This window comes from Mesocricetus auratus, unplaced genomic scaffold, assembly GCF_017639785.1.
Source record: "Mesocricetus auratus isolate SY011 unplaced genomic scaffold, BCM_Maur_2.0 Super-Scaffold_100676, whole genome shotgun sequence".
Classification (NCBI taxonomy): domain Eukaryota; kingdom Metazoa; phylum Chordata; class Mammalia; order Rodentia; family Cricetidae; genus Mesocricetus; species Mesocricetus auratus.
In genome coordinates this window covers 180,949,238-180,976,895 of record NW_024429266.1, presented here as the reverse complement: position 1 = coordinate 180,976,895, position 27,658 = coordinate 180,949,238, and the positions used below count along the sequence as shown (strand labels likewise).

At 50.6% G+C, this 27,658-nt stretch overlaps 1 protein-coding gene across 2 annotated transcripts; it reads left to right on the top strand.

Moving 5' to 3' along the window:
* Nucleotides 1-201: 201 nt before the first annotated feature.
* On the top strand, nucleotides 202-27,623 carry Bid (BH3 interacting domain death agonist). 2 transcript variants are annotated; one of them, XM_040739347.1, is made up of 7 exons: nucleotides 202-390; nucleotides 3,451-3,593; nucleotides 16,927-16,990; nucleotides 18,758-18,968; nucleotides 22,626-22,765; nucleotides 24,485-24,697; nucleotides 26,342-27,623. In XM_040739347.1, exons 3-7 carry the CDS (start codon nucleotides 16,979-16,981, stop codon nucleotides 26,351-26,353), a joined length of 588 nt encoding a protein of 195 aa, XP_040595281.1. In that variant the 5' UTR covers nucleotides 202-390; nucleotides 3,451-3,593; nucleotides 16,927-16,978; the 3' UTR covers nucleotides 26,354-27,623. The 2 variants fall into 2 exon arrangements, with proteins under 2 accessions (XP_040595281.1, XP_040595280.1); XM_040739346.1 differs by lacking the exon at nucleotides 3,451-3,593.
* The last annotated feature ends 35 nt before the right edge of the window (nucleotides 27,624-27,658 follow it).

Genomic DNA, 27,658 nt, shown 5'->3' with positions numbered 1-27,658 from the left:
CACTAGCCTGGGTGCTAAGTAGTGAACTAAGACAATGCCATTTTTCCTTTGATCCTCATGTGCGAGAGGCCAGGATCAGGTGTGACACCCATCCTCGTGAAGGCAGGGAGCCAAGGCTTTGGTAACTAGGGGGCGCGCGCGGGCTCTGGGTGAACCTCCCTTCCTTCCTGTGCCCCGCGGCGGCGAGGGGTTGGACCCTCAGGTTTCCGCAGGCTGCGACCAGGCAGAGGGCGGAGCATCCGGAGGCCCGGGCTGCAGGGGGCGGGTCTGAGCGGCCACCCGGCGGGCACGAGAAAAGAAAGGAGGCGTGCGGAGCGCCTCGGAGTGTCGCTCGGCAAACCCTGCCTCGGTCTGTACGCGACTGGTTCCCCGCGTCGCAGCGTCTGCGTGGTGAGTCCGCCCACCCTTTGGGCGCACCCTGGCCCTGCGGTCTCCTCCGGGGGTCGGCGCCGAGCTTAGTTTGATATCCGTTCGGTCCTTCGCGGTGGCGGGGCTCCTGCGCCTTGGTGGAGGTGGGGTGGGGGCGCCGGCCGCCCGGTGCCACCGCGGAGCTGTGGGCCAGGCACGGGAGGGCCTGGGGTGCGTGCGTGGTCCTGGTCTGCTTGGGGGCAGGCTTCCTCGTGGAGCTCCACTCGGCAGGTGCGCGCGCGCGGAGCGGGGAAGACGGGCCCGAGCTCCCAATGCGCCCGAGGTCCCAATGCGCTCGGCTAGGCGCTCTGCCGTGGCCCCCCGCAAAGATGAACAAGGGACGACTACAGCCCACAAATGGGCCACCCGACAGACTCGGGACCCCAACCCGGACACAAACCTTGAACTCCAGCAAAGGGCACCTTCCCTACACCTGTGGACGCCACTGAGCCCCACAGCTTACACTCGCGCCTAAACTGGGAAAGTGGCTGCCCCCTGCCGCATCTCCAGTACACGAAATGGTTTGAAATTATAGGCAGAGAATGGCTTGGTTTTTTTGTTTGTTTGTTTTGTTTTTGTTGTTGTTGTTGTTGTTTTGTTTAAAGTTTGTTGAATGGTTAGCCAAATAACCCTATAGGATTCTAGAAGAAATATGCAGCCTTCAGCCACCAAGTGGCTGGGCCAACAAGGATTCACTCATTCATTCATTTATATCCTCCATAAATGAATGTACACTAGGGGTGGCCCAGGGTGGAACTGTTGTGAGCAGCGAGAGGTCGGACTGAAAGGCCAGGTGTCGTCGACTCTAGGATGGGATTGGCCCTCATCTGATAAACCTTAGATAAGCAAAGAGCAGGCTAAGCACCCAGCCCGGGCATCCCAGACTTTCTCCAGGCTACTTGCCCTTCCTGGAAGTCGGCCTCGAAACCAGATCCAGGGTGACCTAACTGTGGAAGGGAGTTGGAGAGAAACTGAAAGGATGATGTAGATTTTCCTCATGCCATCTCCACCCAGACCTGACACTGCGAAGTCCCGAGTGCTCCCCTGAGCCTTGGCCAGCGCTGTCCTCCACCAACCCCGGCAGTCAGCTTTGACTCCTCCCTCACGGGAGTCCGGTCTCTTGCTGGGACAACATTCCAGAAGCTTCAACCCCTGAGTGGGTTGAGTTCTTGCAAAATTTCGTAGGTAGGGAGAATTGTGTGTAGGTAGGTAGAAATTGTGTATGTCCTCGCCTCTGCTGGCCCTCTTGGCTAGAAAAGGAATGGCAGTGAGGTTGGCTTGTTACAGCTGCGGTTAGCAGACATGTCACCCGCTGAGTGCAGGTTCCTGAGGAGCAAGGTGCTATCTCCTGGCTACTGTGGGATGTAGTGTTGTGTGGTGCAGACAGCCACCAGGATGAGGTGTGCACTCAGTTCTGAAGAGGGTTAGGTAGGTCCCAGGTGAGTGGGGGCTCTGAAAAGGGGGTGATTAGGCCAGCTGCAGGGGAGTGCTGGGGTAGGGGAGGCAATGTTCACAGCTTGAGGTCACCTGGTTCCTCTTATTTACAAGGAAGAATAGCCTACCCTAGGGCTCAACATTGCTGGGTGCCTGGACTCCGGAAGCAAGGCTCGATGACACAGCCTTTTAGACCTCTTGAAGGGCGGTGCACGCTGTGCCAGCTGTCCCTTCCCTCTCTAGTGAGAGGTTGAGGATTGGGGATCCACTTCTAGGCTGTGTTCAAGGCCACACAGCCATTCTCATCAGGGATGCAGTGAATCTGGTGGTTCCCCGAATGTGAGCTTGAGGTTGCTGGTGTGTGAGAAACTTCTGCCGTGGGTCTGTGGTCATTGGACCTTTGTCCTGTGGCTGCATCTCTGGCCACCATTTGCCAGGCTGTGGCCGTGGAGGGCAGCTAGTGTTTCTGGTTCGGGCCACTCTTCCTGGCTGGGCACCTTCAGAAGCCACATGTACCCTTCCCTATAGTCACAGGCCTGAAGAAGACAGCTAAATTGAAGCTGCAGGCAGGGTGGAGGATGGCGGTGGTCAAGTACCACACAGATCTTTCCATGTTTGATAAGCGCATAGACAGCACTTTGTTTTTCTTTACAATTTTTAATTTTTTTTATGGCTTTTCAAGACAGGGTTTCTCTGAATAGCCTTGGCTGGCCCTAGAACTTGATTTCATAGAGATCTTCCTGTCTTGGCCTCCCAAGTGCTGGAATTAAAGGTATTCACCACCAACACTCGGCTACCAATTTATTTTTTTTAAGGTAGTAGGCTGCCCAGACTAGTCTCCTACTCAAGAGTACTTCCTTGCTGGGCAGTGGTTGCACTCAGGAGGCAGAGGCAGGTGGATCTCTGAGCTCCAGCCAGGGCTCTATAGAGAAACCCTGTCCCAAAAAACAAACAAGCAACAAGTACTTGCCTCAGCCTCCTAAGTCCTGGGACTATAGTGTGCACCATTTATATTAGTTAGCTCATTTCATATTCCAGTAATTAGAGACTAGATTATTACTCACTCCCTTCCTCAGACAGAGAGAGGCTGATTAACTTGTCCAAGATCTCAGGATCAAACCCAGAGCTCCCAGTTCTAACCACACTACATGCTCCATCCCCGGGGAGGTGCATTTGGGGCCTGACCGACCTCGAGGGGAAAGGAACCGAGAGAATGGCCATGGACGCATTTGCTTTTCAGGACGAGGACAAACCCAGGCCTGGTGGGTACCAGATGTGCACTGTGCCTCTGAGTCAGACCGCACCCTCCCTTTTGGTGGACTCTCTTCCCTCCTAGCTAGAGGGCGCCAGGGCAGCTAATGATATGAATGGAGAAGCTGAAACTTCACGGTGGGGCTTCCCCCAAGAACCATCCTGGCAGATGTCCACACAACACCGGGGAAACCACACCCCAAAGTCCTTCCCAGGCTGACTGGGGAGCATGTCCCTCCAGGAGCGTATCTTATCAGGCAAGGTGATTGTGCTGGCATCTTACCTGCTGTCCATGCTGTTCTCCCTGATGTAGGCTGTTGTCCCCTTAACAAGTGAGGAACCGTCACTGTCTTCTAGGGTGTGGGAGACCGGAAGCTGCTGTGGTAGCCTACTGCCAGTCTTAGCCCCTGAGTGTGTTGCAAGCGGTCCAGTCATCTTTTCATTGTATTTTCTGCTGGCCTGGGCACCCCCGTTTCCTCCATGACCAAGCTTGAAAAGAAGTAAGTCATGGGGTGGGGAGCAGAGGGCGAAGGCAGTGCATTCACTGCGGAGCAGCCTCTGGGACATCTGTCTGCCCCATGCTGGCATCCAAAGGGCATCTGACTCCCTTTCTAGACATCTGGCCCCACCCACTGTGTGGGTCTCTCAGAAGCCCAGATTCTGGGCAGGGAGGAAAGCTGGGACTGTGTCTTAGAGGCTTCAAATACCCAGAATGGCCAACTTCTGAGGGCCTAGTGGAGCCACAAGGGATGGGAAATTCAAGTTACGTGGTGCACAGCCCCTCTCACGCCACCCTTCAGCTGTGTGTACTTTTTTCTTTTTGACAGTGCTTGTGGTTAAATGCAGAATCTTTTTCCTGCTAAGCAGTGGTTCTACCACTGAGCTACAGTCTTGTTCTTTTTTTTAAAATATGTATTTATTTAATGTACATCGGTCTTTGTCTGCATGTATGTCTGTATTATGGTGTCAGATCAGGAACTGGAGTTACAGACAGTTGTGAACCACCATGTGGATGCTGGGAATTGAACCCCTGTCCTTTGGAAGAACAGCCAGTGCTCTTTACCTCTGAGTCATGTTTCCAGCCCTATACTCTTGTTCTTTTGTTGTTGTAGCTTTGGAGCCTATCCTGGAACTCACTCTGTAGACTAGGCTGGCCTCAAACTCACAGAGAGTTTCTGCCTGCCTCTGCTTCTGGAATGATGGATTTAAAGGTGTACACCACTGCCCACCTACACTCTTGTTCTTTTTTTTTTCTTAAGATTTATTTATTACATATACAGTGTTCTGCCTGCAGGCCAGAAGAGGGCACCAGATCTCATTATAGATGGTTATGAGCCACCATGTGGTTGCTGGGAATTGAACTCAGGACCTCTGGAAGAGCAGCTCTTAACCTCTGAGCCACCTCTCCAGCCCCTACACTCTTGTTCTTAAAATCTTTGTGTTGCTGGTGTGATGGTTCATGTCTGTAACGCCAGCACATGGGAATCCAAGGCAGGAAGCTGAGAACACATCCACAGCGAGCCTGCGCATGTCTCAAAGGCCCAAATAAGGGACTGGAGATAAAGTTCAGTCCCGGCACAGCATTAACCAGGCACAGTGGTGCACATCTGCAACCCAGCACTTGGGAAGCAGAGGCAGGAGGATCAGGAGGTGAGATCATTCTTGCCTGTATGTCACTTCCAGGCCAACCTGAGGTTCACGCTAGGCAAGCGTTCTGCTGACCGAGCTGTGTCCCCAGTCTTCGTGTACGGGGGTTTTGCTTGCACGGCTTTCATGTCTGGTGCCCATGGAGGCCAGAAGAGGGTCAAATCCCAGAAGAGGGTGTCTGAACAGACCATTGTGAGCTGCCATGTGGGTTCTGGGAACCGAACCCAGGTCCTCTGGAAGAGCAGCCAGTGCTTTTAATAGTTGAGCCATCTCTTAGGCCCGCACCCATGGAACATGCCACCGCATGCATGTGGAGATCAGATGACAGCTTGCTGAAGCCTTCCCACCGTGTGAGTCCTAGTGACTACGCAGACCTACAGACTTGCTACTCATGCTTGTCATCTCACCGGCCACTTCCATAGTCTTGCTACCTGTCCCTTACCAAATGCTTTGTAAAAAAAAATTTCTCCCTCCCTAGGCTGGCTTTGAACTCACTGGGCAGATCAGGCTATCCTCAAACTTGGAGAAATCCTTCTGTTTTAGCTTCCCGAGTGTTCCGACTGCACTTTATCTTCTTGTACATTTTATCTTCCCAGTGGTATCTTTTGAGTCATAGAAGGTTCCAATTTTGAAGACTAATTTATGCGATTTTCTCTTTTGTTACTTGCTTCTGGACTGTGTCTAAGATATTGTCTAGTACAAGGGAATTGAGATTTCCTCCCATGTTCTCTCGTTACTTAATTTTATTTTTAAAATTATGTGTGTGGGTGGTTTGACGGTATGTCTGTATACCAGCTGTGTGTCTGGTGACCTCAGAGGCCAGAAAGGGAAGGGGCATTGGATTCCCAGAGACTGGTGCTACAGCTGTGAGCCGCCGTAGAGATACCATGAATCAAACCCAGGTCCCCTGGAAGAGCAGCCAGTACTCTGCCTGCTGAGGCACCCTCCAGTCCCTGTGTTCTATAAAGTGTTATAGGTTAGCTATTACATTTAGGCCTATCTCTTTTTTATTTCCCTTTTCTTTTAAGAATTTGTTATTCAAAGCGCCACCACACCTTTAATCCCAACACTCAGGAGGCAGAGGCAGACAGATCTCTGTGAGTTCAAGGCCAGCCTGGTCTACAAAGCTACACAGAGAAACCCTGTCTCGAAAAACCAGAAAAAAAAAAAACAACCCTACTAATTGGGCTGGAGAGACGATGGTTAAAATTACAGGCTGCTCTTCCAGAGGACCCAGGGGATCTGACACCCTCTTCTGGACTCCACGAGTACCAAGCACACTTGTAGTACACAGAGATACATGCAGGCAAAACACCATATACACAAAATAAAATAATTTGCTATCGTTCAATGAACCTTTCTGTGTAGTTTCAAGTCATCTCCTGGGACCTCTGGAGTCACTTTAGCTCTTCTGAACTTGGCTTTCAAGACAGACTGCTTAGGGGGTGTGTCAGGATGCCAGAGACGCCCAGTGGTGCCAGCTCCTGACGGGAGGAGCAGCTGCGATCTTGTTTGTGGCATGTGTCCATGTCTGCTCACTGGCAGTTGGGCTTAGTCCCTCTTCGGAAGTTGACCCAGTGTGTCCTGCGCTTGCTGGTGCTGCCACGGCACCCCGAAGTTTCCCTGTCTTCCTCGGTCTGGACAGTATACCCATGGCCAGTGTATGTCTGATAGGAAAGACCTCTATCGTCCATTTTTTTTCCAAATGTATTCACTTAAAAAGTAGTTTTAATTTATTTCCTTTTATGTGTGTATTTCACCTATATGCATGGCTGTGTATCACATGGGTGCCTGGTGCCCGTAGAGGCCAGAAGGAGTCAGATCCCCTGGAACTGGTGTTGAAGACAGTTGTGAGTCACCATGTGGGTGCTGGGTATCAAACCCAGATCCTCTGGAATAGCAGCCGGTGCTCTAACCACTGAGCCATGTCTACAGCCCTCCTGCGTCCATTCTGAGGTCTTTTGTATGGACCCTAGGCAGAGGTACAGATTCATGCCTTTGCTGGTGGATAATTGGTTGTCTCGGGGTCGTTGTTAAAGCACTGTTCTTTCCCCTGGCGGTGACTCCGCAGTCAGCAGTTGAATCATCGGATAGACAGATGGGCGATCTTGGGGTTGTTCACTGTTCTCCATTTCTCTTCAACCAGGCCCGCACTGTCATGACTCTCTAGTGTTCAGTAAGTTTTGAAATCAGGAAGTAAACGTCTGTTTACTTTTTTGTTCCTTTTTAAGATGGCCTATTTTTAAAAATGTTCTCTGTGCTCCCTCATGAGTTTAGGAACTGCTTGTCACCTTCTGCAGAAAGAGCCAGCTGGGGTTTCTATAGGAACTGTACTGAGTGTGCCGGTGGTGTGGAGAGTACTGTAGTCTTACAGCGTGGTGTCTTCCATTTTTGTCTCTCAATAATGTTTGTAGTTTTTGTTTAGTGTCCAGGCCTGACACTTGTATGAAATTTATTTGTATTTTATTTTTTAATTTTTTGGTTTTTCAAGACAGGGTTTTTCTCTGTGGCTTTGGAGGCTGTCTTGGAATTAGCTCTTGTAGACCAGGCTGGCCTTGAACTCACAGAGATCCACCTGCCTCTGCCTCCCAAGTGCTGGGATTAAAGGTGTGCGCCGCCACTGCCCGGTTCTATAAGTATTTTAAATGCTTAGTATATGTATATTAATTTTTTTTCACAGCACTAGGGTTGAACTCGGGCTCTTGGTAGACATGTGTTCTTCTGTGGAGCTACAGGCCCAGGTCTTGGTATTTTCTATTTCTTTTTTTTTTTTTTTTTTCATATTGGAAGTTTTATTAAGGGGGAGGTAAGAAAATAAGGTAAAGAGACACAGAGACAGGACAGAAGGGGGACAGGACACGGAAAGGTCCTGTCTGCCCTCCAGAGGACCAGCGGAGAAAGAGAAAGCAGTATTTTGTTTTTTTTTTTTTTTTTTTGGTTTTTCAAACAGGGTTTCTCTGTGGCTTTGGAGGCTGTCCTGGAACTAGCTCTTGTAGACCAGGCTGGCCTCGAACTCACAGAGATCCGCCTGCCTCTGCCTCTCAAGTGCTGGGATTAAAGGCGTGTGCCACCAATGCCCGGGTATTTTGTGTTTCTTGGTACCATAATAACCATTTAATTTTATTTGTGAATTATCAAAAAACAATCCTTGGGGTGCTTTCTTCTCTGCTGCCTTGCTTTCCTAGAGAATTAGTTCTGGTAGCTTTTTTAGTGGATTCCTTGGATGCCGTGTGTAAGGTCACGTCAGATCATTATGCTCAAGGCATCCCGGTAGACTCCAGCATGCAGCCAGGCTTGAAAATTGCCAAGTGGGCTGGGCACCGCAGCATCTACCTGGCAGGTGGAGGCAGGACTGGCTGGCCCGTGTGCCTGGCACCCTTGCCTTCCGCTCTGGAGTCGTCTTGGTCCTTGACTGGGACATGACAGGTGAAGTGGTCTCCTTGTTGGTACATCAAGGATTCAGTTTTATGGTCTTAACATTTGTTCATCATTGTGAATGGGTGACACGCCTGTTCTCTGTTGAGAGAGAGCACCTGTCTCAGGACTTGAGCTCAGTTGAACTCAGTTTTGTGTCCAATAGGAAGAACAGCATTTGTTATCTGACATGTGAGTTTGGGTCTCTCTCCCTCTCCCTTGTGCCCCTTACTCTGTGTGTGCGTGTGTGTGTGTGTGTGTGTGTGTGGGTGTGTGTTGTTCCTTTTTAAGATCGGCTATTTTAGCCGGGTGGTGGCGCACGCCTTTAATCCCAGCACTCGGGAGGCAGAGGCAGACGGATCTCTGTGAGTTTGAGGCCGGGCTGGACCGACAGCTCCAAAACAATCTGTCTCGTAAAAACCAAAAAAAAAAAAAAAAAAAAAAAAAAGATCGGCTATTTTTTAAAATGTTCTCTGTACTCCCTTATGAGTTTAGGAACTGCGCACGCACCCTGACTTTCCTCAGTGATGGGGTGTGACCTGGGAGTTATAAGCTGAAATATGTACTTTTGTTCCCAACTTGGTTTTGGTCACGTGTTTTATTACAATAGAAAGTAAACTAAGACACACCCTCCCCTCTAGGGTGACCCATGGTACTGGGATTAAACCCAGCCTTGAACGTGTGATCCTCCTGCCTCAACCTTTTGAGTAGCTGCTGCTGGAGTCTGTGTCTGTAGTGGGAAGGGCCTTTACCTCTCATTACTGGGAAGAGTTGCGTGGATCACTGGGGTTTCGGCCGTGATGTGAGTGTGTCCACGGGAGCAGCGCTATCTGCGCAGCTACTTGTCTAATTCACTCAGGGTTACTTTAAAAACGGGCTTCTGCATTTGCCGGAAGGGCTCCCAACCCAGCTGCACACCACCTCTAAGGGCTCCCTTTTAAATCTGATAGAAGCCTCCATGACTATAGAGCTAGCAGCCCTTGGATGCCAGTTCTGCCATCAGCGTGAGCAGTCTTTGAGCCCCCTTGGGCCGTGTCGGCAGGGTCTTTGTGTGGTTGAATGGGGGAGGGGGTATACTTCCATAAGGGGTCCAAGGTTTTTTCTTTTTGATGCAGAGTTGCCAACTGGGGATCTTGCTCATATTGAGCAGGTACTCTGTCACCCAATCCCCCCCAAAAAAAACTTCCAATAGAAACAAACTCAGGAAATTCTGAAGGTTCCAAACTCACATAGTTGGAACATGCCTTCCCCTCTTATATTTTTGCAGGATTATTTATGAAAATAGCTAATATTTTTTCTTACATACTATTTACCTCTAGGAAAGATTGTAAGTTTGTATTCAGATGAATTTAATCACTATTCTTTTTTGGGGTTTTGTTTGTTTTTCCAGACAGGGTTTCTCTGTGAAACAGTCCTGGCTGTCCTAGAACTCACTTTGTAGACCACACTGGCCTCAAACTCACCTGGCTCCTGAAAAATTTGTTTTAAATTTATGAATTTTTTATTTTATTTATTTATGGCCACGCATGGTGTTACACACCTTTAATCTCAGCACTCAGGAGACAGAGACAGGCGGATCTCTGTGAGTTTGAGGCTAGACTGGTCTAGGTAGCCAGTTCCAAATCATCCAAGACTATACATTAAGATTCTGTCTCAAAAAAAAATTGATAACTTCATACATACATACATGCATGCATATATACATACATCTTTTGATCATTGGGTGTGTTTTCTTATCTAATGAGATGGTTCTCGGGGTTTCTCTATGTTTTACCCTGCTATGTTCCCCCCATTCTGGTGCAACTCAGGAGCTCGAGTGATCCTCCTGCCTCAGCCTCCCCAATTCCTGGGGCTGTGAGTCCGCACCCCTGAGCCAGGCTTAGGGAGTCAGTTAGGCCTCACTGTTTCTTTGAATGGGGTCTCTCCACTGTCTGGGATTTTCTGAACCTAAAAGTGATCTCAGTGGATAAAGACATTTGCCTGGCAAGCCTGGTGACTGGCAGTTTGATCCTTGGAGCTTGTGTAGAGCTATAGAAAGATTACTAACTCACAGAATTGGCCTCTAGCTTGGTGACCTGCAGTTTGATCCTTGGAGCTTGTGTAGAGCTATAGAAAGATTACTAACTCACAGAATTGGCCTCTGACCTCCACACATGCTGCGGCGCTATCAACGCTCACCTGTGAGCTCTTTCAGGACGCACAGTGTGCATTCACGTTAGTGTGCGTGCGTGCGTGTGTGCACATACACACATCCATAATACTTTTTTTTTTTTTTTTTTTTTTGGTTTTTCGAGACAGGGTTTCTCTGTATTGTTTGGAGGCAGTCCTGGAACTCACTTTGTAGACCAGGCTGGCCTCGAACTCACAGAGATCCGCCTGCCTCTGCCTCCCGAGTGCTGGGATTAAAGGCGTGCGCCACCAACGCCCGGCTCCATAATACATTTTTAATGTGATTTTCTTTTCTAGTTTGCACCAGAATTTGAAAAGAAAGTGGGGTCTAGGGGTTGGAAAAGGGTTTTACTGTTGTGGTTTGTAATGCCCCCGTCTGAAGGAAGGCTGTGAAGTAGCCCGGCTGGCCGAGCCTGCTGCTGACACAGCTGCCTCTCAGAGGCCCCTCTTCACTCCCGAGTAACCTGCCCGCTCGGCCGCAGCAACTCCAGGTAGCTGAGACCTTTTGCTGCTGCATGTTGATTGACCTTTTTTTTTTTTTTTTTTGGTTTTTTGAGACAGGGTTTCTCTGTAGCTTTGGAGGCTGTCCTGGAACTCACTTTGTAGACCAGGCTGGCCTCGAACTCACAGAGATCCGCCTGCCTCTGCCTCCCAAGTGCTGGGATTAAAGGCGTGCGCCACCAACGCCCGGCTTGTTGATTGACTTTTTAGACCGCGATGGGGCAGGGTGTGAGGGGACAGGACAAAGTCGCTGCTTATGAACGAGTTAAGGTTTGTGTCATTAATGGATAACCAAATCTGTTCTCGGGTCACGAGGGCCTGTTTTAATCAGCCCTATGCCGCCCTATGCTTCTGATGACACTTGGTGTTTATCGTTTTCTAAAGTTAGACCCTAGATTTAGAAAAATACAACTTTATTTACTGACCTACTTGTACTTTGCCTGCTGGGGTTGGAATTCTTGCTCATGTAAGCAGGTGTTCTACCATCAAGCTTTGCTCCCAGCCCTTTCAGGATCTTTACACCGAAAGCTATGCTGGGTAACCCTGGAAAAATCTGGTTGTCTTGTAAAAAGAAAAAGGAGGGAGCGCTGGGGTGATGAGTGCTGGGAACTGAACCGGGGTCCTCTGGTGGGGCAGCCAAAGCTCTTAACATGAGCCATCCCTCCTGCCCCCTTCAGTGTGTGTGTGTGTATGTCTGTGTGTATGTCTGTGTGTATGTCTGTCTGTGTGTGTGTGTGTGTGGTGCCCACGGAGGCTAGAAAAGGACATCAGATCCCCCTGGAGCTGGAGTTACAGGTGGTAGGAACCACCTGACATGGGCTATGGGTTCTGGGAACCAAAATTGGGTCCTCTGGAAGAGCAAGGACTCGTAACTGCCAAACCATCCCTGCAGTCTCCAGCCAGTCCCTTAAAACATACTTTGTTTTGAGGTTGTTGAGGGTCTAGCCCAGGCCCACAGGCATGCTAGACACTGCTGAACCTCTAGCTCCACACCCACAGTTGGGTGTTTTAAAGTCATGCCTTTAGGTTATTGCTGTCTGTGGAACACAGATATTGATGCTGGTGTTTCCCTACAGCCCTGCACAGGAGCTTAGTGCAGTGGATTGCAGCTATGGCCTTAGAGCTGCAGCCAGCTTTGCAGGCGTCTACAGATCCTTCTGTTTCCCATTGTCTGTGCACGCGGTTCTTTGACTCTTGAATGGTTTTTGTTTATTTATTTGTTTATTTATTTTTATGGAGGCAAGGTATCATGTAGCCCAACCTGGCCCAGCCTACGGTATAGAGAGGATGACCTTAACAACTTCTTTTTTTTTTTTAATTTAGTTTATGTCCATTGGTGTTTTGCCTACCTGTATGTCTGTGTGAGAGTGTCAGAACTTGGAGTTACAGACAGCTGTGAGCTGCCATGTGGGGACTAGGAATTGAACCTGGGTCCTCTGGAAGATTAGTCAGTTCTCTTAACCACTGAGCCATCTCTCCAGCCCGGAGTTTTCCGTCTTTTTTTTGTTTTGTTTTTCAAGACATGGTTTCTCTGTATTGTTTTGGAGGCTATCCTGGAACTCACTCTGTAGACCAGGCTGGTCTCGAACTCACAGAGATCCGCCTGCCTCTGCCTCCCGAGTGCTGGGATTAAAGGCGTGTGCCACCACCGCCCCGCTAAAATTTAATTTTTTTTTTTAACAAGATGGAAAACCTGTTGTTTTTCTGGTCATTTCTTGGGCGTTCGTCAGCCCTAAATAGATCTTGTCTTGGTGGCATTCTGTGTTCTGCTTTCCTTGCCCCTGGCACCGTGGACACGTGGTGAGTGGCTGAGTGGGTGTTTACCGTAGGACGTGACTTCCTCTGTGGTGTTATCACATTTCTGTTCATTAGTTGTGCAGATAAACTTCAGCCACACACACACTCACACGCACGCACACGCACACACGCCCAAGGACTCCCAGCTTTGTATGTAACTGCACTTACCAGCCTTGCCGTCTCCCTTCTGGTGTGGCCTGCGTCTGCACTTTGGGTGTGCGGAAGGAGGGCTTTCGTGAGGGTGTTCAGCTACTTCAGGACATTTGGCTTCCATGGTGCAAGAGAAACTTGGGGTCCCAGGAAAGTGAGGTGGCGTCTGAGTAGACCCATGTTAGCAGTAGTCTCTTACTCCAGACACATCTGACCCAGAGACAGCTCTCCTGCTCAAGACTCCACCTGGTGGCTTCTGGAGGAAGTGGCCTCTGCTGTTCAGTGATTGACAGCCGCGGCCACCATGAGCTGCTTACAGAGTGTTTTCCCACTGTGTCCAGTACTTCTGGGTGTAATGGGAAATGCCAAACAAGGCGGGTTTTTAAGTACATTTGTTGTTTTTTGGTGTGTGTGTGTGGTGGAGGTCAGAGGAACCTGGAATCGGCTCTGCTCCGACCTTTCACACCCTTCCAGGCTGAAACTCAGATCAGCTGGCCTACTGTCAAGCACATCTGGCCCGCCCCTGGATTTAGCTGGTTGCGAAACCTTCACACTACTTTCCATAGTAGTCCTACTAATTTACATTCTCAGTAGTAGTGCATACAGTGAATGGACATACTTTTTCTTTTATTAACCATGCACCAAAACCTTTATTAACATTTTAAACAGAGATTCAGCTACTGTTGAAACTTTGGCTGTGTGTGTGTGTGTGTGTGTGTGTGTGTGTTTTCAGACAGGGTTTCTGTGTGTAGCCTTGGCTGTAGACCAGGTTGGCCTGGAACTTAGGGATCTACCTGTCTTTGCCTCCCAAATGCTTGAATTAAATGCACTAGCACACCTGACTTTTATGAAACTCTTAATTTCTAAACTTAAGTTGGGGCAGATGGCTTTAGCGTAGAGTAATGGAAATTCAGGCTGAAGAAGTACCAGCCACCCCTCAAATGGAAGACCAGGTGCAGTCTTGACTCTTTCTGGATCAGAGAGTATGGTCCGGTGCTTGCCTGCAGAGATGGGCCTCTGCTGGCAGTGGGGGTGTGTTGGGGGTGAAGCTCCTTCCTTACCCTGGACCTTGGCCTTCATATTCTCTGTGGTATCAGTGGGCTCCACCCCTAGGGTGACAGTCTTGCTGGTCAGAGTCTTCACAGTGATTTGCGTCTTAACCTGATAATGAAGGTGATGAAAGTGCAAACTGCAAAACGCATCAGAACATCTAGTCACAGGAACCTCCTCACCTGACATCAGAACACCTAGTCACAGGAACCTCCTCACTGGACATCACAACACCTAGTCACAGGAACCTCCTCACTGGACATCACAACACCTAGTCACAGGAACCTCCTCACTGGACATCACAACACCTAGTCACAGGAACCTCCTCACTGGACATCACAACACCTAGTCACAGGAACCTCCTCACTGGACATCACAACACCTAGTCACAGGAACCTCCTCACTGGACATCACAACACCTAGTCACAGGAACCTCCTCACTGGACATCAGAGCACCTAGTCACAGGAACCTCCTCACCGGACATCACAACACCTAGTCACAGGAACCTCCTCACTGGACATCACAACACCTAGTCACAGGAACCTCCTCACCTGACATCACAACACCTAGTCACAGGAACCTCCTCACTGGACATCAGAGCACCTAGTCACAGGAACCTCCTCACTGGACATCACAACACCTAGTCACAGGAACCTCCTCACCTGACATCACAACACCTAGTCACAGGAACCTCCTCACTGGACATCACAACACCTAGTCACAGGAACCTCCTCACTGGACATCACAACACCTAGTCACAGGAACCTCCTCACTGGACATCACAACACCTAGTCACAGGAACCTCCTCACCTTACATCACAACACCTAGTCACAGGAACCTCCTCACTGGACATCAGAGCACCTAGTCACAGGAACCTCCTCACTGGACATCACAACACCTAGTCACAGGAACCTCCTCACTGGACATCAGAGCACCTAGTCACAGGAACCTCCTCACTGGACATCACAACACCTAGTCACAGGAACCTCCTCACTGGACATCAGAGCACCTAGTCACAGGAACCTCCTCACTGGACATCACAACACCTAGTCACAGGAACCTCACTGGACATCACAACACCTAGTCACAGGAACCTCCTCACTGGACATCACAACACCTAGTCACAGGAACCTCCTCACTGGACATCACAACACCTAGTCACAGGAACCTCCTCACTGGACATCACAACACCTAGTCACAGGAACCTCCTCACCGGACATCACAACACCTAGTCACAGGAACCTCCTCACCGGACATCACAACACCTAGTCACAGGAACCTCCTCACCGGACATCACAACACCTAGTCACAGGAACCTCCTCACTGGACATCACAACACCTAGTCACAGGAACCTCCTCACCGGACATCACAACACCTAGTCACAGGAACCTCCTCACTGGACATCACAACACCTAGTCACAGGAACCTCCTCACTGGACATCACAACACCTAGTCACAGGAACCTCCTCACTGGACATCAGAGCACCTAGTCACAGGAACCTCCTCACTGGACATCACAACACCTAGTCACAGGAACCTCCTCACCTGACATCACAACACCTAGTCACAGGAACCTCCTCACTGGACATCAGAGCACCTAGTCACAGGAACCTCCTCACTGGACATCACAACACCTAGTCACAGGAACCTCACTGGACATCACAACACCTAGTCACAGGAACCTCCTCACTGGACATCACAACACCTAGTCACAGGAACCTCCTCACCGGACATCACAACACCTAGTCACAGGAACCTCCTCACCGGACATCACAACACCTAGTCACAGGAACCTCCTCACTGGACATCACAACACCTAGTCACAGGAACCTCCTCACCGGACATCACAACACCTAGTCACAGGAACCTCCTCACTGGACATCACAACACCTAGTCACAGGAACCTCCTCACTGGACATCACAACACCTAGTCACAGGAACCTCCTCACTGGACATCACAACACCTAGTCACAGGAACCTCCTCACTGGACATCAGAGCACCTAGTCACAGGAACCTCCTCACTGGACATCACAACACCTAGTCACAGGAACCTCCTCACCTGACATCACAACACCTAGTCACAGGAACCTCCTCACTGGACATCAGAACACCTAGTCACAGGAACCTCCTCACCTTACATCACAACACCTAGTCACAGGAACCTCCTCACTGGACATCAGAGCACCTAGTCACAGGAACCTCCTCACTGGACAAAGCCACTGGTCTGCCTGCACATACTCCTTTTTCCCTTTTCTTTCCTCCCTCTTTCTCTCTCTCTCTCTCTCTCTCTCTCTCTCTCTCTCTCTCTCTTTTTTCTTCCCTTTCTTTTTTCCCTTTTTTTTTGTTTGGGTTTTGTTTTTCAAGACAGGGTTCCTCTATATAGCCCTGGCTGTCCTAGGACTCGCTCTGTAGACCCAGCTGGCCTCAAACTCATAGATCCTCCTGCCTCTGCCTTCCGAGTGCTGGGACTAAAGGTGTGCACCACCACTTCCCGGCTAGACATACTTTTTAAATTCAGTTCTTACGTGGCTTTGGTCCAGTCAGTGTGTGGTGGGTCAGAGGCTTGGGAGACAGCCACCTTTTAACAGCCAAGCTGTCTTACCAAGTCAGAATGATCCTCCAAACTGTATTTTCTCTCCATTAAATCGGGATGCGCTGTCTGCTCGGCCTCATTGTGCAGGTGGAAAGAGGAAATGGGTTGGTGGTGTTGAAAGGCCCTGATCCTGTCATGTAAATGACCTGTGATCGTCTGTGACTAGCTGGGAAACTCACTAACTAGTGTGAGGATTAGCTGTGGGAACTCGTGTGGGGGCGCTGGTTGGCCTGATCAGTCTCCTGAGTGTGGGAAGCAAGGCTGAATTCCAGGGAACTGGTTTGGGAGTGCCCAGTGGAGTGCCGGCTGAGGCTGTGAGGAAGACTGCAGGCCTGACTGACCAGATTGCTGCTCTGGTTCTGTGTGGAAGCAAATAAAGGAGCCCAGCTGAGAGCCAGCGGTGGCGGGTGGCGTGACCTCAGCTGTGGGTACAGGAGCGTCCTGATGGGCCCCCAGGGCCATTGCTTCAGGGAACAGCCACCTACACCGTCTTTGTGTCCTCTTTCAGGTTGTTTCCTGGACTCTGAGCCAGAGGTGGCTGGAGCTGCTTAGCTCGTACCATGGACTCTCAGGTTAGATTCTGACATCTTTTCATTTTGTTCTTCCTGGATGTCCCAGTTAATGATGCAGCCCGATCCCTCATTTGACAGGTCTGCAGAGATGCAGCTCAGGTACCCAACAGGACTGGTCTCCATTGGCACCTGCTCGGGATTGGTGTGGAATGGAGAATGACCTTCCAGAAGGATGGACTGGCGTAACTGTCAGCCCGGTAGACGTGCAGGGGCAGCACAGAGGCTAGTTGTCTGAACAGAAAAGATCTGGGCTCCCACCTGCCCCAGTGAGGGGCTGGACTGGCTGTGGGCAGTAGTGGCCTCTGAGCCTCCCGAAGTCTCCCTTCCAGTCAGCCATAGTCTGCCCGTCAGGGCTGTTGCCTCCTGCTGTCCTGCAGGGCCCCTAGACAGTGACCCTCTCCTGCGGTCCTACTCCCCGGGACAAGAGCAGGTGAAATTTCTCCAGCTGCTGTCCATTCCTTTTTACCTTTGGGCAGGGAAACTGAGGCACAGAAGTTAGGTAGCTTGCCCACAGGGTTGAGGCCACAGTGAAATGTTGACATTTTCTCCTTGTCTGGGCATTTGACCCCACCCCCATTGGAACTTGTATTTTCTTGGAATGTTTCTGACTTTCTGAATTTTTTATTCTAGCTTTTTATGGTAAAATAACATAAAGTTAGCATTTATTACATCTGTTAAGTCCACAATTGAGAGACGTTAAGTAACCTCAAATGTCATTTCTAAGCTTTCTTGTACCGCAGGGCCTCATGGTACAAGCACTGCTATCTGAGAGCTCCTCCCCAGTGCTGCTCCCCAGTGCTCCTCCCCGGTGCTCCTCCCGGGTGCTGCTCCCTAGTGCTCCTCCCGGGTGCTGCTCCCTAGTGCTCCTCCCCAGTGCTCCTCCCCAGTGCTGCTCCCTAGTGCTGCTCCCCAGTGCTGCTCCCAGGTGCTGCTTTTGGATGCACTATAGGTCTGCAGTGAGGCGCACAGAGGCCTGTGAGCAAGACCCCCATGCTCCAGGGGTTCTGATTATACACACATCCCCCTGAAGTGGAGCAGGCTGGGGCGGGGAAGCAGAGTCTGACCTGGGTCAGCATTCCCCAGTGTTCATGGAGCATCCCCTGCCCGCCAGGACCGCCCTGGGCTCCTGAAGGGAGTGATGGAGGAGCAGTTCAGTCAGGTTCAGCTCTGTATGTGCACACGGATGGCATTGAAATGAAGGCATCTGTCTGCTTTCCTGGGATGGCATTGAAATGAAGGCATCTGTCTGCTTTCCTGGGATGGCATTGAAATGAAGGCATCTGTCTGCTTTCCTGGGATGGCATTGAAATGAAGGCATCTGTCTGCTTTCCTGGGATGGCATTGAAATGAAGGCATCTGTCTGCTTTCCTGGGATGGCATTGAAATGAAGACATCTGTCTGCTTTCCTGGGATGGCATTGAAATGAAGGCATCTGTCTGCTTTCCTGGGATGGCATTGAAATGAAGGCATCTGTCTGCTTTCCTGGGATGGCATTGAAATGAAGGCATCTGTCTGCTTTCCTGAGACGTGCACTGGCCTTACCCTCGAAGTGGCTTCCTCCGCAGGGTGTTTTCAGGCGTTCTGGAGAAGGTGGCTGGGTCACCGCTTGGTGTCTACGGTGACGTTAGGTGGAGACGGTGCTGTAGAATATGCCTCCACCATCAGCCTCTTACTAGAGCTGCTGGACCCTCAGAGTTATTGGTTCTTACCGGCAGTGAGCCTCAGGTGCAGCTTCCGTGAGCCCTCCCAACTCCCTTTTCATCCTAGGTCAGCAACGGCTTGGGCCTGGATGCTGAGCACTTCACAGACCTGCTGGTGTTCGGCTTCCTCCAAAGCTCCAAGTATAGTTTCCACAGAGAACTGGAGGCCCTGGGCCAGGAGCTGCCCGTGCCGGTGTACCTGGATGCAGACCTCGAGGACGAGCTGCAAACCGACGGCAGCCGGGCCAGCCGCTCCTACCATGGAAGAATACAGCCAGGTAGGCCCTGGCCGTGTCGCCTTCACTGCCCCCCAAAAGTTACAGGGGTCTTTGGGGCTCAGTCTCTAACCCTGCATTGTCAGGTCCTTACATGTGTGCGTGTCATGTGACTTGTCTTGTGATTGGTGCTTGATTTCATCTGGTCACATCCAAATCATTGTCCCCTGTTTTGGGACTAATTAGGAAGTTCCTCCTTCTCATGAGCCCTGCGTTCTCTTCAGGTCTGGACCCAAATCTCTCTGGACCAATAATGGAATGTGTTTTTACCATAGGTCCCAAGCAGCTACAGTGATGCCAGGAGGAAGCTGGTGGGGACTTTATTATGTTTACAGTGTTCTACCTGCATGTTTTGCCTGTACACCAGAAGAGGGCACCAGATGTCATTATAGAAGGTTGTGAGCCATCATGTTGTTGCTGGGAAGTGAACTCTTGACCTCTGGAAGAGCTACTAGTGCTCTTAACCTCTGAGCCATCTCTCCAGCCTGGGGGGAACTTTATAACCCACAGGTGGCACTAGCTTCGGGTTGGGAATTTCAAAGACCTGCAGAGTCATTCCTGCTGCCGTTCGTATCTGGGAGGCCTGGGATATTGCTGTCCCAGCCCCCGAGTCACCCTAACCCAGCCCCAAGCACCTTTTGCTGTGGGCTAGTTGAACTCTCGAGCCAGTGAAAACTCCTGCCTTTACGGTGGCCATTTCTGCACCCGTTATGGAACCCTAACATATGCGACTTGCTATTACCTTAAGAGATAACCAGAGCACTGAAGAATTCTGACCCTCATTTCCGGATAAGGAAACTGAGGCACAGCAAAGGGAGATGACTAGCCTCAGATCTAACTGCCCAGGCTGCAGGAGCAGGACTCAGCCAAGCTGTTGCCCCCTGCTGACCTGTGTCTTTCTCCCAGCTAGACTTTGTCTTTCCCTGCCCTGCCCTGGGCTCTCTTTCCAGTCTGTTTTAACTTCTCTCTATTTGGAGCCGGGCGTTGGTGGCACACACCTTTAATCCCAGCACTTGGGAGGCAGAGGCAGGCGGATCTCTGTGAGTTCGAGGCCAGCCTGGTCTACAAGAGCTAGTTCCAGGACAGCCTCCAAAGCCACAGAGAAACCCTGTCTCGAAAAAACAAACAAACAAACAAACAAAACTTCTCTCTATTTGGTACTGTGTTTGCAGTAGGGGGAGGAGACTTTCCTAAAGGCTGGGATGTGACACTTGCTCGGGCACTTGTGGGTAGTGTGCACTGTGGCATGATGTGAGACATTCTTCAAAATGCGCAGGCCTGGGGCTCTGCTCAATAGTGTGTTCCTGGGCTAGAGACTGCTGGGTGATTTTTCTTTTAATTCGTGTCTGTCTAGGCATGGGAGTATGCACATGCCCTAGCGTACCCCCAGTCAGAGTTGGTTCCTTCTTCCACCATGTGTGACACCCCTACCCCCAGGGGGTCGAACTCAGGTTGTCAGGCTTGGCAGCAAGCGCCTCTGAGCCAACTCACTGACCCTCAGTTGATTTTTGATCTTGGTTGGAATCACTGCTCTGTAGGCCTCCAGGACCTCCAAGCCCAAGACGGAGGTCTTCCAACCCTGCAGGCCAGGGGCTGGGGGTGTAGGTTAGAGGTAGAGAGTGCCTGTCCTTTCTACGGCCCTGGGGCTTGCCTCTAGCAATCAAGCAAACAAAAGATAGCCAACCCCTCAAGCTAGACTTAGTACCGTTGCTAAGCCCAGCTTCCCTGACCGTGGCATCTTGGGCACAGAGGCTGTGCTGCCCTTGAGTGGTTGTGAGGGAGACTAGCAACTGCTTCAGCCTCTTCCCTGGCCCCGGCCCCACCCCCCTCACTATGTTACCCTGGCTAGCCTGAAACTTGCTGTGTAACCCTCAGTCCATGCATTCTGACGTCAGAGCCTGGCTAAACTCACAGGGAGTCAGTGACAGTGACGAGGGGCTGACACTTGATCTCACTGAGGCTTTGATAGTCTGGTCTCTGATAGACTTGGAAGAAGGGCAGAGTAGAAGCTTCAGCAAGTGATCGAGTAGGAGGAGAGGTGACATTAACTCTCGGGGAGCCAGAAGCCAAGTAGTGACACGTCACTCCAGCAGAAGTGAGCAGACCCTGGAGAGCCTCGAGGAGCGCGGTGTGGTGGTTGTATGGCATGCGGGGACTGAGTGAGGGCAGGCATCGGTGCACTAAGTGCTCGAGCCGCTCCCCTGTGGGAGCAGCAGGGACACAAGTGAGAGCACAGGACAGACGGAAGCCATCTGTCCCTCACTCCCATTGAGTGCCGTGGACCTCTCGCCACTTCCTTAGAGTGAGTCCTCTTAGAACGCAGCTCACTGTAGCCTCTTCCTGCTTCTGAGATGCAGGGTGAGCCTGCCTCGTGAGGTCCGGTTGGACAGCTGACTGGGGGAAGGAGCTCGTCCCTGTCAGGATAAGTGGGAAGCCACAGGGGTCCAAACAAGGCTACAGTGATATTTCCTGAGCACCTTTTAGAAGCTGCATACAAGTTTGTGATTCATTCATCCGCTTATTCCCGAAATTACTTACTGGGCACCAACTATGCCACTCATGCATTGTTCTTAAGTGTCAGGTATCTGACAGTAAACCAAAAGATTTTAAAATTAGTTTTTCAAGAGCTAGAGAGACAGATTGTGATTAAGAACACTCAGCTGGGTGTTGGTGGCACATGCCTTTAATCCCAGCACTCGGGAGGCAGAGGCAGGTGGATCTCTGTGAGTTCGAGACCAACCTGGTCCAAAAGCTAGTTCTAGGACAGCCTCTAAAGTCTCAGAGAAACCCTGTCTCAAAAAAAAAATGTTACTTTGCTGAGGACTCAGGTTCAATTCCTCCATGCATATGGTAGCTCACAACCCTAGTTCCAGGGGATTCAGTCCCCTCTTCTAACCTCAGTGGATACCAGGAACATAGTCGGTACACAGACATACATGCAGGCAAGATACTCATACACATAAATAAATTAAACAGAATTACAGTTTTTCAGAAGCTTACGTTTAAGCAGCTGTGTTAGACAACAGACGTAGATAAAAGTGCAAAAAGAAAGAAAGGGGAGCAGACTGGGACAGAGACCACACAGTAGGGCCAGGCAGTGGAGAGGCAGACTGGGACAGAGACCACACAGTAGGGCCAGGCAGTGGGGAGGCAGACTGGGACAGAGACCACACAGTAGGGCCAGGCAGTGGGGAGGCAGGGCAGCATCAGAAACCACAGAAGGGGCAGCATGAGGGGAGACAGGGCAGGCAGGACAGTCCCGGTTGGCGGTGTGTGGACACACGGTAGCCCTGGGTGTTTACAGGTGAGAAGCCTGGGAAGCTGCACTCGCCCTATGAGGAGGGAGGTAAAGGATGCTTACTCTGGGCACGGGCAGCAGAGTTGGGACGAGATGCCGCTGACTACACAGTCCCTTCCCTAGTGCCAGGCTGGACCCAGGCTCATCCCAGCGGTGCCCTCAGGGATGCTGCAGCTCTGGGCCTTTGCCCGGCAGCAGCAAACAGGCCTGCTTCTCCAGCCAGCCTCAGGCCTTCCCTGGACTCAGGGCCATCTGCGGTTAGTCCCCACCCGGGCACGTGTGGCAGCAGGAAGTGGCATGAAGGAAGCTGTTGACCGGGATCATTGCTGAGTCTTGTTTGTGTTTGCTGCCCGAATGTTCAGATTCTGAAAGCCAGGAAGATATCATCCAAAGAATTGCCCATCAGCTCGTTCAAGTGGGCGATGAGTTGGACCACAGCATCCAACCCACACTGGTGAGACAACTGGCAGCCCAGTTCATGAACGTCAGCCTGTCGGAGGAAGTAAGTATGTGACTCTGGCCCTCTTGCTCCTCTTCAAGGACACTTGGGATGTGTGGGGACGTTTCCCTTTATAGAGCCAGTCTCTCTCAGGAAGTGAGTCCTGTCCTGTCCTTGACCGCCACCAGCATGCAAGAGTTCAGTTGGTTGAGACGTAGGATCCGGTAAGTCAGAGTCCAGAACTTAGAGGATCAAAGAGCCTGGTCCTTACAGGAAAGGCTTGGTCTTCACTTTGGAGAGTCAGGTGACGACGCCAGTAGAGACCTTGATGTCCTTTTACCCAGGGCGGCAGTGTACCTACCTCCTCTGCTTGGCTTTGCAATTGTATCAGCATGTAGAAGCTGACAAGACCCCACCAAAGCTTGTTCTTCAGTACTGTGTCCTTCCTGAAGGGGGAGAGAGAGAACACCAACCTGTCATTTTGTTGGCTCTCTCTCTATCTCTATCTCTCTGTCTGTCTCTCTCTCCCTTCCTCCCTCCCTCCCTCCCTCCCCCTCCCTCCCTCCTATTCTCCTGCCGCTGTCATAGGACATAGACACATCAGTCAGTGAACAGCCTTGGGACTCTTCCCATGGGGGAGATTTTGAATGTGAGTCACAGAACCTGAAGATCTCTACTCCCTGAAGCTCCAAATGACGCTGTAATGATAAACGGCACACTTACTGAAAGTAAAACTGAGTATTTATTGTAGAAATTACTCACAAGATACCAAACAAGTAACCCAGATGAGCCAAGTAGTTTTCCGCTGCTGAACCGGAAGCCGAAATCCGGGAAAAAAGACCAAGATTTCCTTTGTGCTGTCTTTTATGCCTTCCCCTGTAACGCCCCCTAGCCATGCCCAAAAGTAGGCCTGGCTAGTGACATAGTTCACTGCCTACGTACATATACGTCTTTATGTCCGATACGTCTTTAGTCATGCCTAAAGTGGGTGTGGTTAGCGGTGTGGTAAACCGCTCTTTTATTACCTCATCTGTATGCGCCTTTAGTAAGTCACATGGTTAATGGCGGCATACAGGCTTCCTCCTACAACTCCCCATCCCTTGTGTTTCGAGACAGGGTTTCTCTGTATTGTTTTGGAGGCTGTTCTGGAACTCGCTCTGTAGACCAGGCTGGCCTCAAACTCACAGAGATCCACCTGCCTCTGCCTCCCAAGTGCTGGGATTAAAGATGTGTGCCACCACTGCTCCGTCCCCTTTCTGAAAACATTTAAAGTTAATTACACGTCCCTGTGCTCCTTGTGTGTGAGTGCATGCACATGCTTGCAGATGCATGCAGAGACAGCAGGTCCTCTAGAGCCGGAGTTACAGGCCATCGTGAGCTCATCGTGACATGACTGCTGAGAACTGAATTGGGTCCTCTAAAGAGCAGTGCATGCTCTTAGCCTCTAAGCCACTCTCCAGGTCTCGTGGTCTAGTGTCTGCCTTTCCCACTTAAGCAAACATGGCGTAGTCCCTAAAGCCAGGCACACCAGTAAGATGAGCCCCAGACATCCTCCTGCACAGCCGGTTCTGTAAAGACTGCAGGGAGGACTCCGTGGTGTGCACAGGCTGCTCGGTAAACACCATGGGTGGGTGAGTGCCCCAATGCCCTCTCCACCATTCCCTCTGCCCGACGCTCTTAGCTGTGTAATGACCACTCCCTCTCAAAGGCTTCTTTCTCTCCTTTGTATGGTTCAGTCCCTCTGAGGGATGAGCATCAGTAAACTGTCTTTTCTCACTGCAGGACAGACGGAACTGCCTGGCCAAAGCCCTCGATGAGGTGAAGGCGGCCTTCCCTAGAGACATGGAGAATGAAAAGGCCATGTTGATAATGACCTTGTTGCTGGCCAAAAGCGTGGCCAGTCATGAGCCGTCCCTGCTCCGTGATGTCTTCCAAACGACAGTGAACTTTATTAACCAGAATTTACTCACCTATGTGAGGAACTTACTTAGAAATGTAAGGACCAGTGACATCAGCCCCTGGCTTCTCGTGGAGGCCCATGGTCCCTGCCTGCTTGCCTACCCTATTCTCTTGACTGGACAGAGTCTCTCTCTCTCTCTGTCTCTGTCTCTCTCTGTCTGTCTGTCTGTCTCTCTCTCTCTCTCTCTCTCTCTCTCACACACACACACACACACACACACACACACACCATCTCCCTTCTTACTGACCACAGGCTGTGTTCAGATGAGAGGCAAAGACTGTTTCACACCCTGGTGGGACCCAGGCAGAGTGGGGAGACGTGGAGTGAGGAGAATGATGGCCAAGGACCCAGCTCCCTTGGGCTACTCTGTACTGTCACAGACCTAAGCTTAAGTATGTGTGTGTGTGTGTGAGCACGTGTGGGGTGCGTATGGAAGCCAGAGGTCATTATCAGGTGTCTTCTTGTTCTGTCTTTCTGAGGTAGGGTCTCAGTGAAGCTGAAGTTTGTCATTTAGGCTAAACTAGCTGACCAGCAAGCGCTGGGCTTCCCTACCTCGTGTGTGTGTGTGTGTGTGTGTGTGTGTGTGTGTGTCTGGCTTCCCTACCTCGTGTGTGTGTGTGTGTGTGTGTGTGTGTGTGTGTGTGTGTGTGTGTGTCTGATGCCTGCAGAGGCCAGAAGAGGGTGTTGGATCCTCTAGGACTGGAGTTGCAGCTGGTTGTGAGCTACGATGTCAGCGCTGGGAATTAAGCTAGAGTCCTCTGGAAGAGCAGCCAGTGCCCTTAAGGACTGATCCATCTCTCCAGCCTCCAGGTCTGGTTTTCACACGAGTGCTAGCAATCTGCCTCGGCTCTTCATGCCTGCATAGCAGCTCACTGGGCCATCTCCACAGCCCCAGGCATAACAGAATTAATCAAAAAGTTACTACAGTAATTTGTGTGTATATATTTTTGTGTGGGGGCACAGTTCTCTCCCACTGTGTGGGTCCCAGGAATTGGACTCAGTCGTCAGGCTTGGTGATACACCTTTACCCACTGAGCCGTCTCACTGGCCGTAGTTTAAATTCTTTAAAAGTGTGTGTCCCAAGGGTGACGGAGAGAAGCTAATAGGGATAATTGAGTGTGAGAAGGCTACCTGAAGTGACCCGAAGACACGTCCATTGCAAGGGTAGCCATGCATTTTTACTTTGGTGGTGCTGGGAGTGAACTCCAGGGCCTTGTGCACGCTCAGGAAGAGTGCTTACACCAAGCTAAGCCCCAGCTCAGTCTTCCTGCTGCTCAGAAAGGGCCGAGTGTCTTTAAAAGTCTCGTGCTCTACTTCCACAAACACAAGTGGAAGCTAGATGGATAGGTCTAGCCTTGTAATAATATTTGCAAATGTTTGGAATTTTAGAACATGTCAGAAACACTCCCCGGGAGTCCCTTTTTTGGGGAGGAGGTTGTTTATTGGGAGACAGCAGAGTCCACACTCTGTCTCGAGATGACATGGAGTGCAAGACAAACGTCCTGCCTCAGCTTCCCGAGTGCTGGGAGGTTAAGCATGCACCACCCACCACACGTGGGCAGGGGTGCTGGGGATTGAGCCCAGGTCTCTGCGTGCCTGGCAAGCAGTTTGCCGATCACAGGCAGATTTGTGGAGCACTGATTCCTGGAATGAGACTGACTCCACTGCTCTCTCGTCAGGGGTTGGACTGAAGGAGGCCTGGAGGCCTGCAGAAGCATGACTGGCTGAGACCCAACATGGCAAGACCAGAGAAGCTGCCTCCAAAGGAACATGGTCATGTAAACACATGCCGGAGTCAAGACAGCTCCCAGATAATGGCTGTCTCCCTATCTTCAGGACAATATTTTGAGCTGGTGACTTACTTAAAATTTCTACCCTGAGCTAGTCTAATGAAGATGCCAGCGCGTGTGTATCTGAAGGGCTTGTGCCAGCTCCTGCATCCACACCTTGTACCTTTTCTGATCAGCCATACGGGTTCCCACTTGGAAATTAAACATAAAAGCAGGTTGTAAGGCAGACAAACTTACTTGTAATGTGAAGTTACTGTTCATGAGAGGTTAGCTCTGGGACGTTGTCTTCACCATGCAGAGCTGTTTGAGAGCTGCTAGGAGGGTTGCACTGGCCTGAGAGGGAGAATTCCACCCAGTGCTCAGAAGGCCGCAGCCTTCCTGTGTAAAAGCGGAATGGCAATGAGGTTTGAGACTACGATCCTGTTCTCAAAACCATGGGAAGCACTGGCCACCCTCCCCACCCACCCCTACACAAGGGTTTAGCTGTTTCAGGGGACTGTTTGCTGGAGATTTCCATCCCGGTGGGAACAAACAGTTGTGCACACAACTCGTCTGCAACGTCAGTCATTACAACCAGGCCCTTGCTAGGGAACACTTTTACACAAGGAACAACTGTAGTAGCAGCCAACCAGAGTGAATAGGAGAGAGGCCTAAAACAGCCAGGAACCCAAACAGCTTTGCCACCTCCCAGTGCATGCATCTAAGACAGCAGGCCACCGTCTTAGTCAAGTTCACAGAGGTGATTTCCAGTCACGTCTCATACACTTCCCTGGTGGTAAAGCAAAATTGTGTTCTTTCTCCCCGGGCCAACATTCTAGAAAGATTCCATGTATCAAAGCCAAATGTCCCTTCTTTGCTTTGTGTTTGAGAGACAAGGCCTCACTATGTGTCCTCAAATGCAGGGTGAGTCTCCTGCTAACTCCTAATGCTGAGATTGCAGGCATGAGCCATCACTACCTGCTGTGAAGTGTTCCATTGGTTAATTCATCCCAGCCATGACCGTTTGGTGTGTCATGGAAATGGGTGAATTTTTCTTTAAATATGATCCTTGTGTGGGTACAATTGAGGGATGATTTAATTCAGAGATATTTTTCATTCTGTTCTGAAAATATGTGAATTGGTTTAAGTGATAGAAATTTGTTTCTTCAGAATAAAGGCTTTCTTCTCTAAAGGATGCTTGCATACCGACACCTCCCAGATGATGGA

Excerpts from the sequence above, each read along its gene's own strand:
- Bid (XM_040739346.1), top strand. Across the intron at positions 18,969-22,625 it reads CCATGGAAGAATACAGCCAG|ATTCTGAAAGCCAGGAAGAT; the intron begins GTAGGCCCTGGC and ends CCGAATGTTCAG. Across the intron at positions 22,766-24,484 it reads ACGTCAGCCTGTCGGAGGAA|GACAGACGGAACTGCCTGGC; the intron begins GTAAGTATGTGA and ends TTCTCACTGCAG.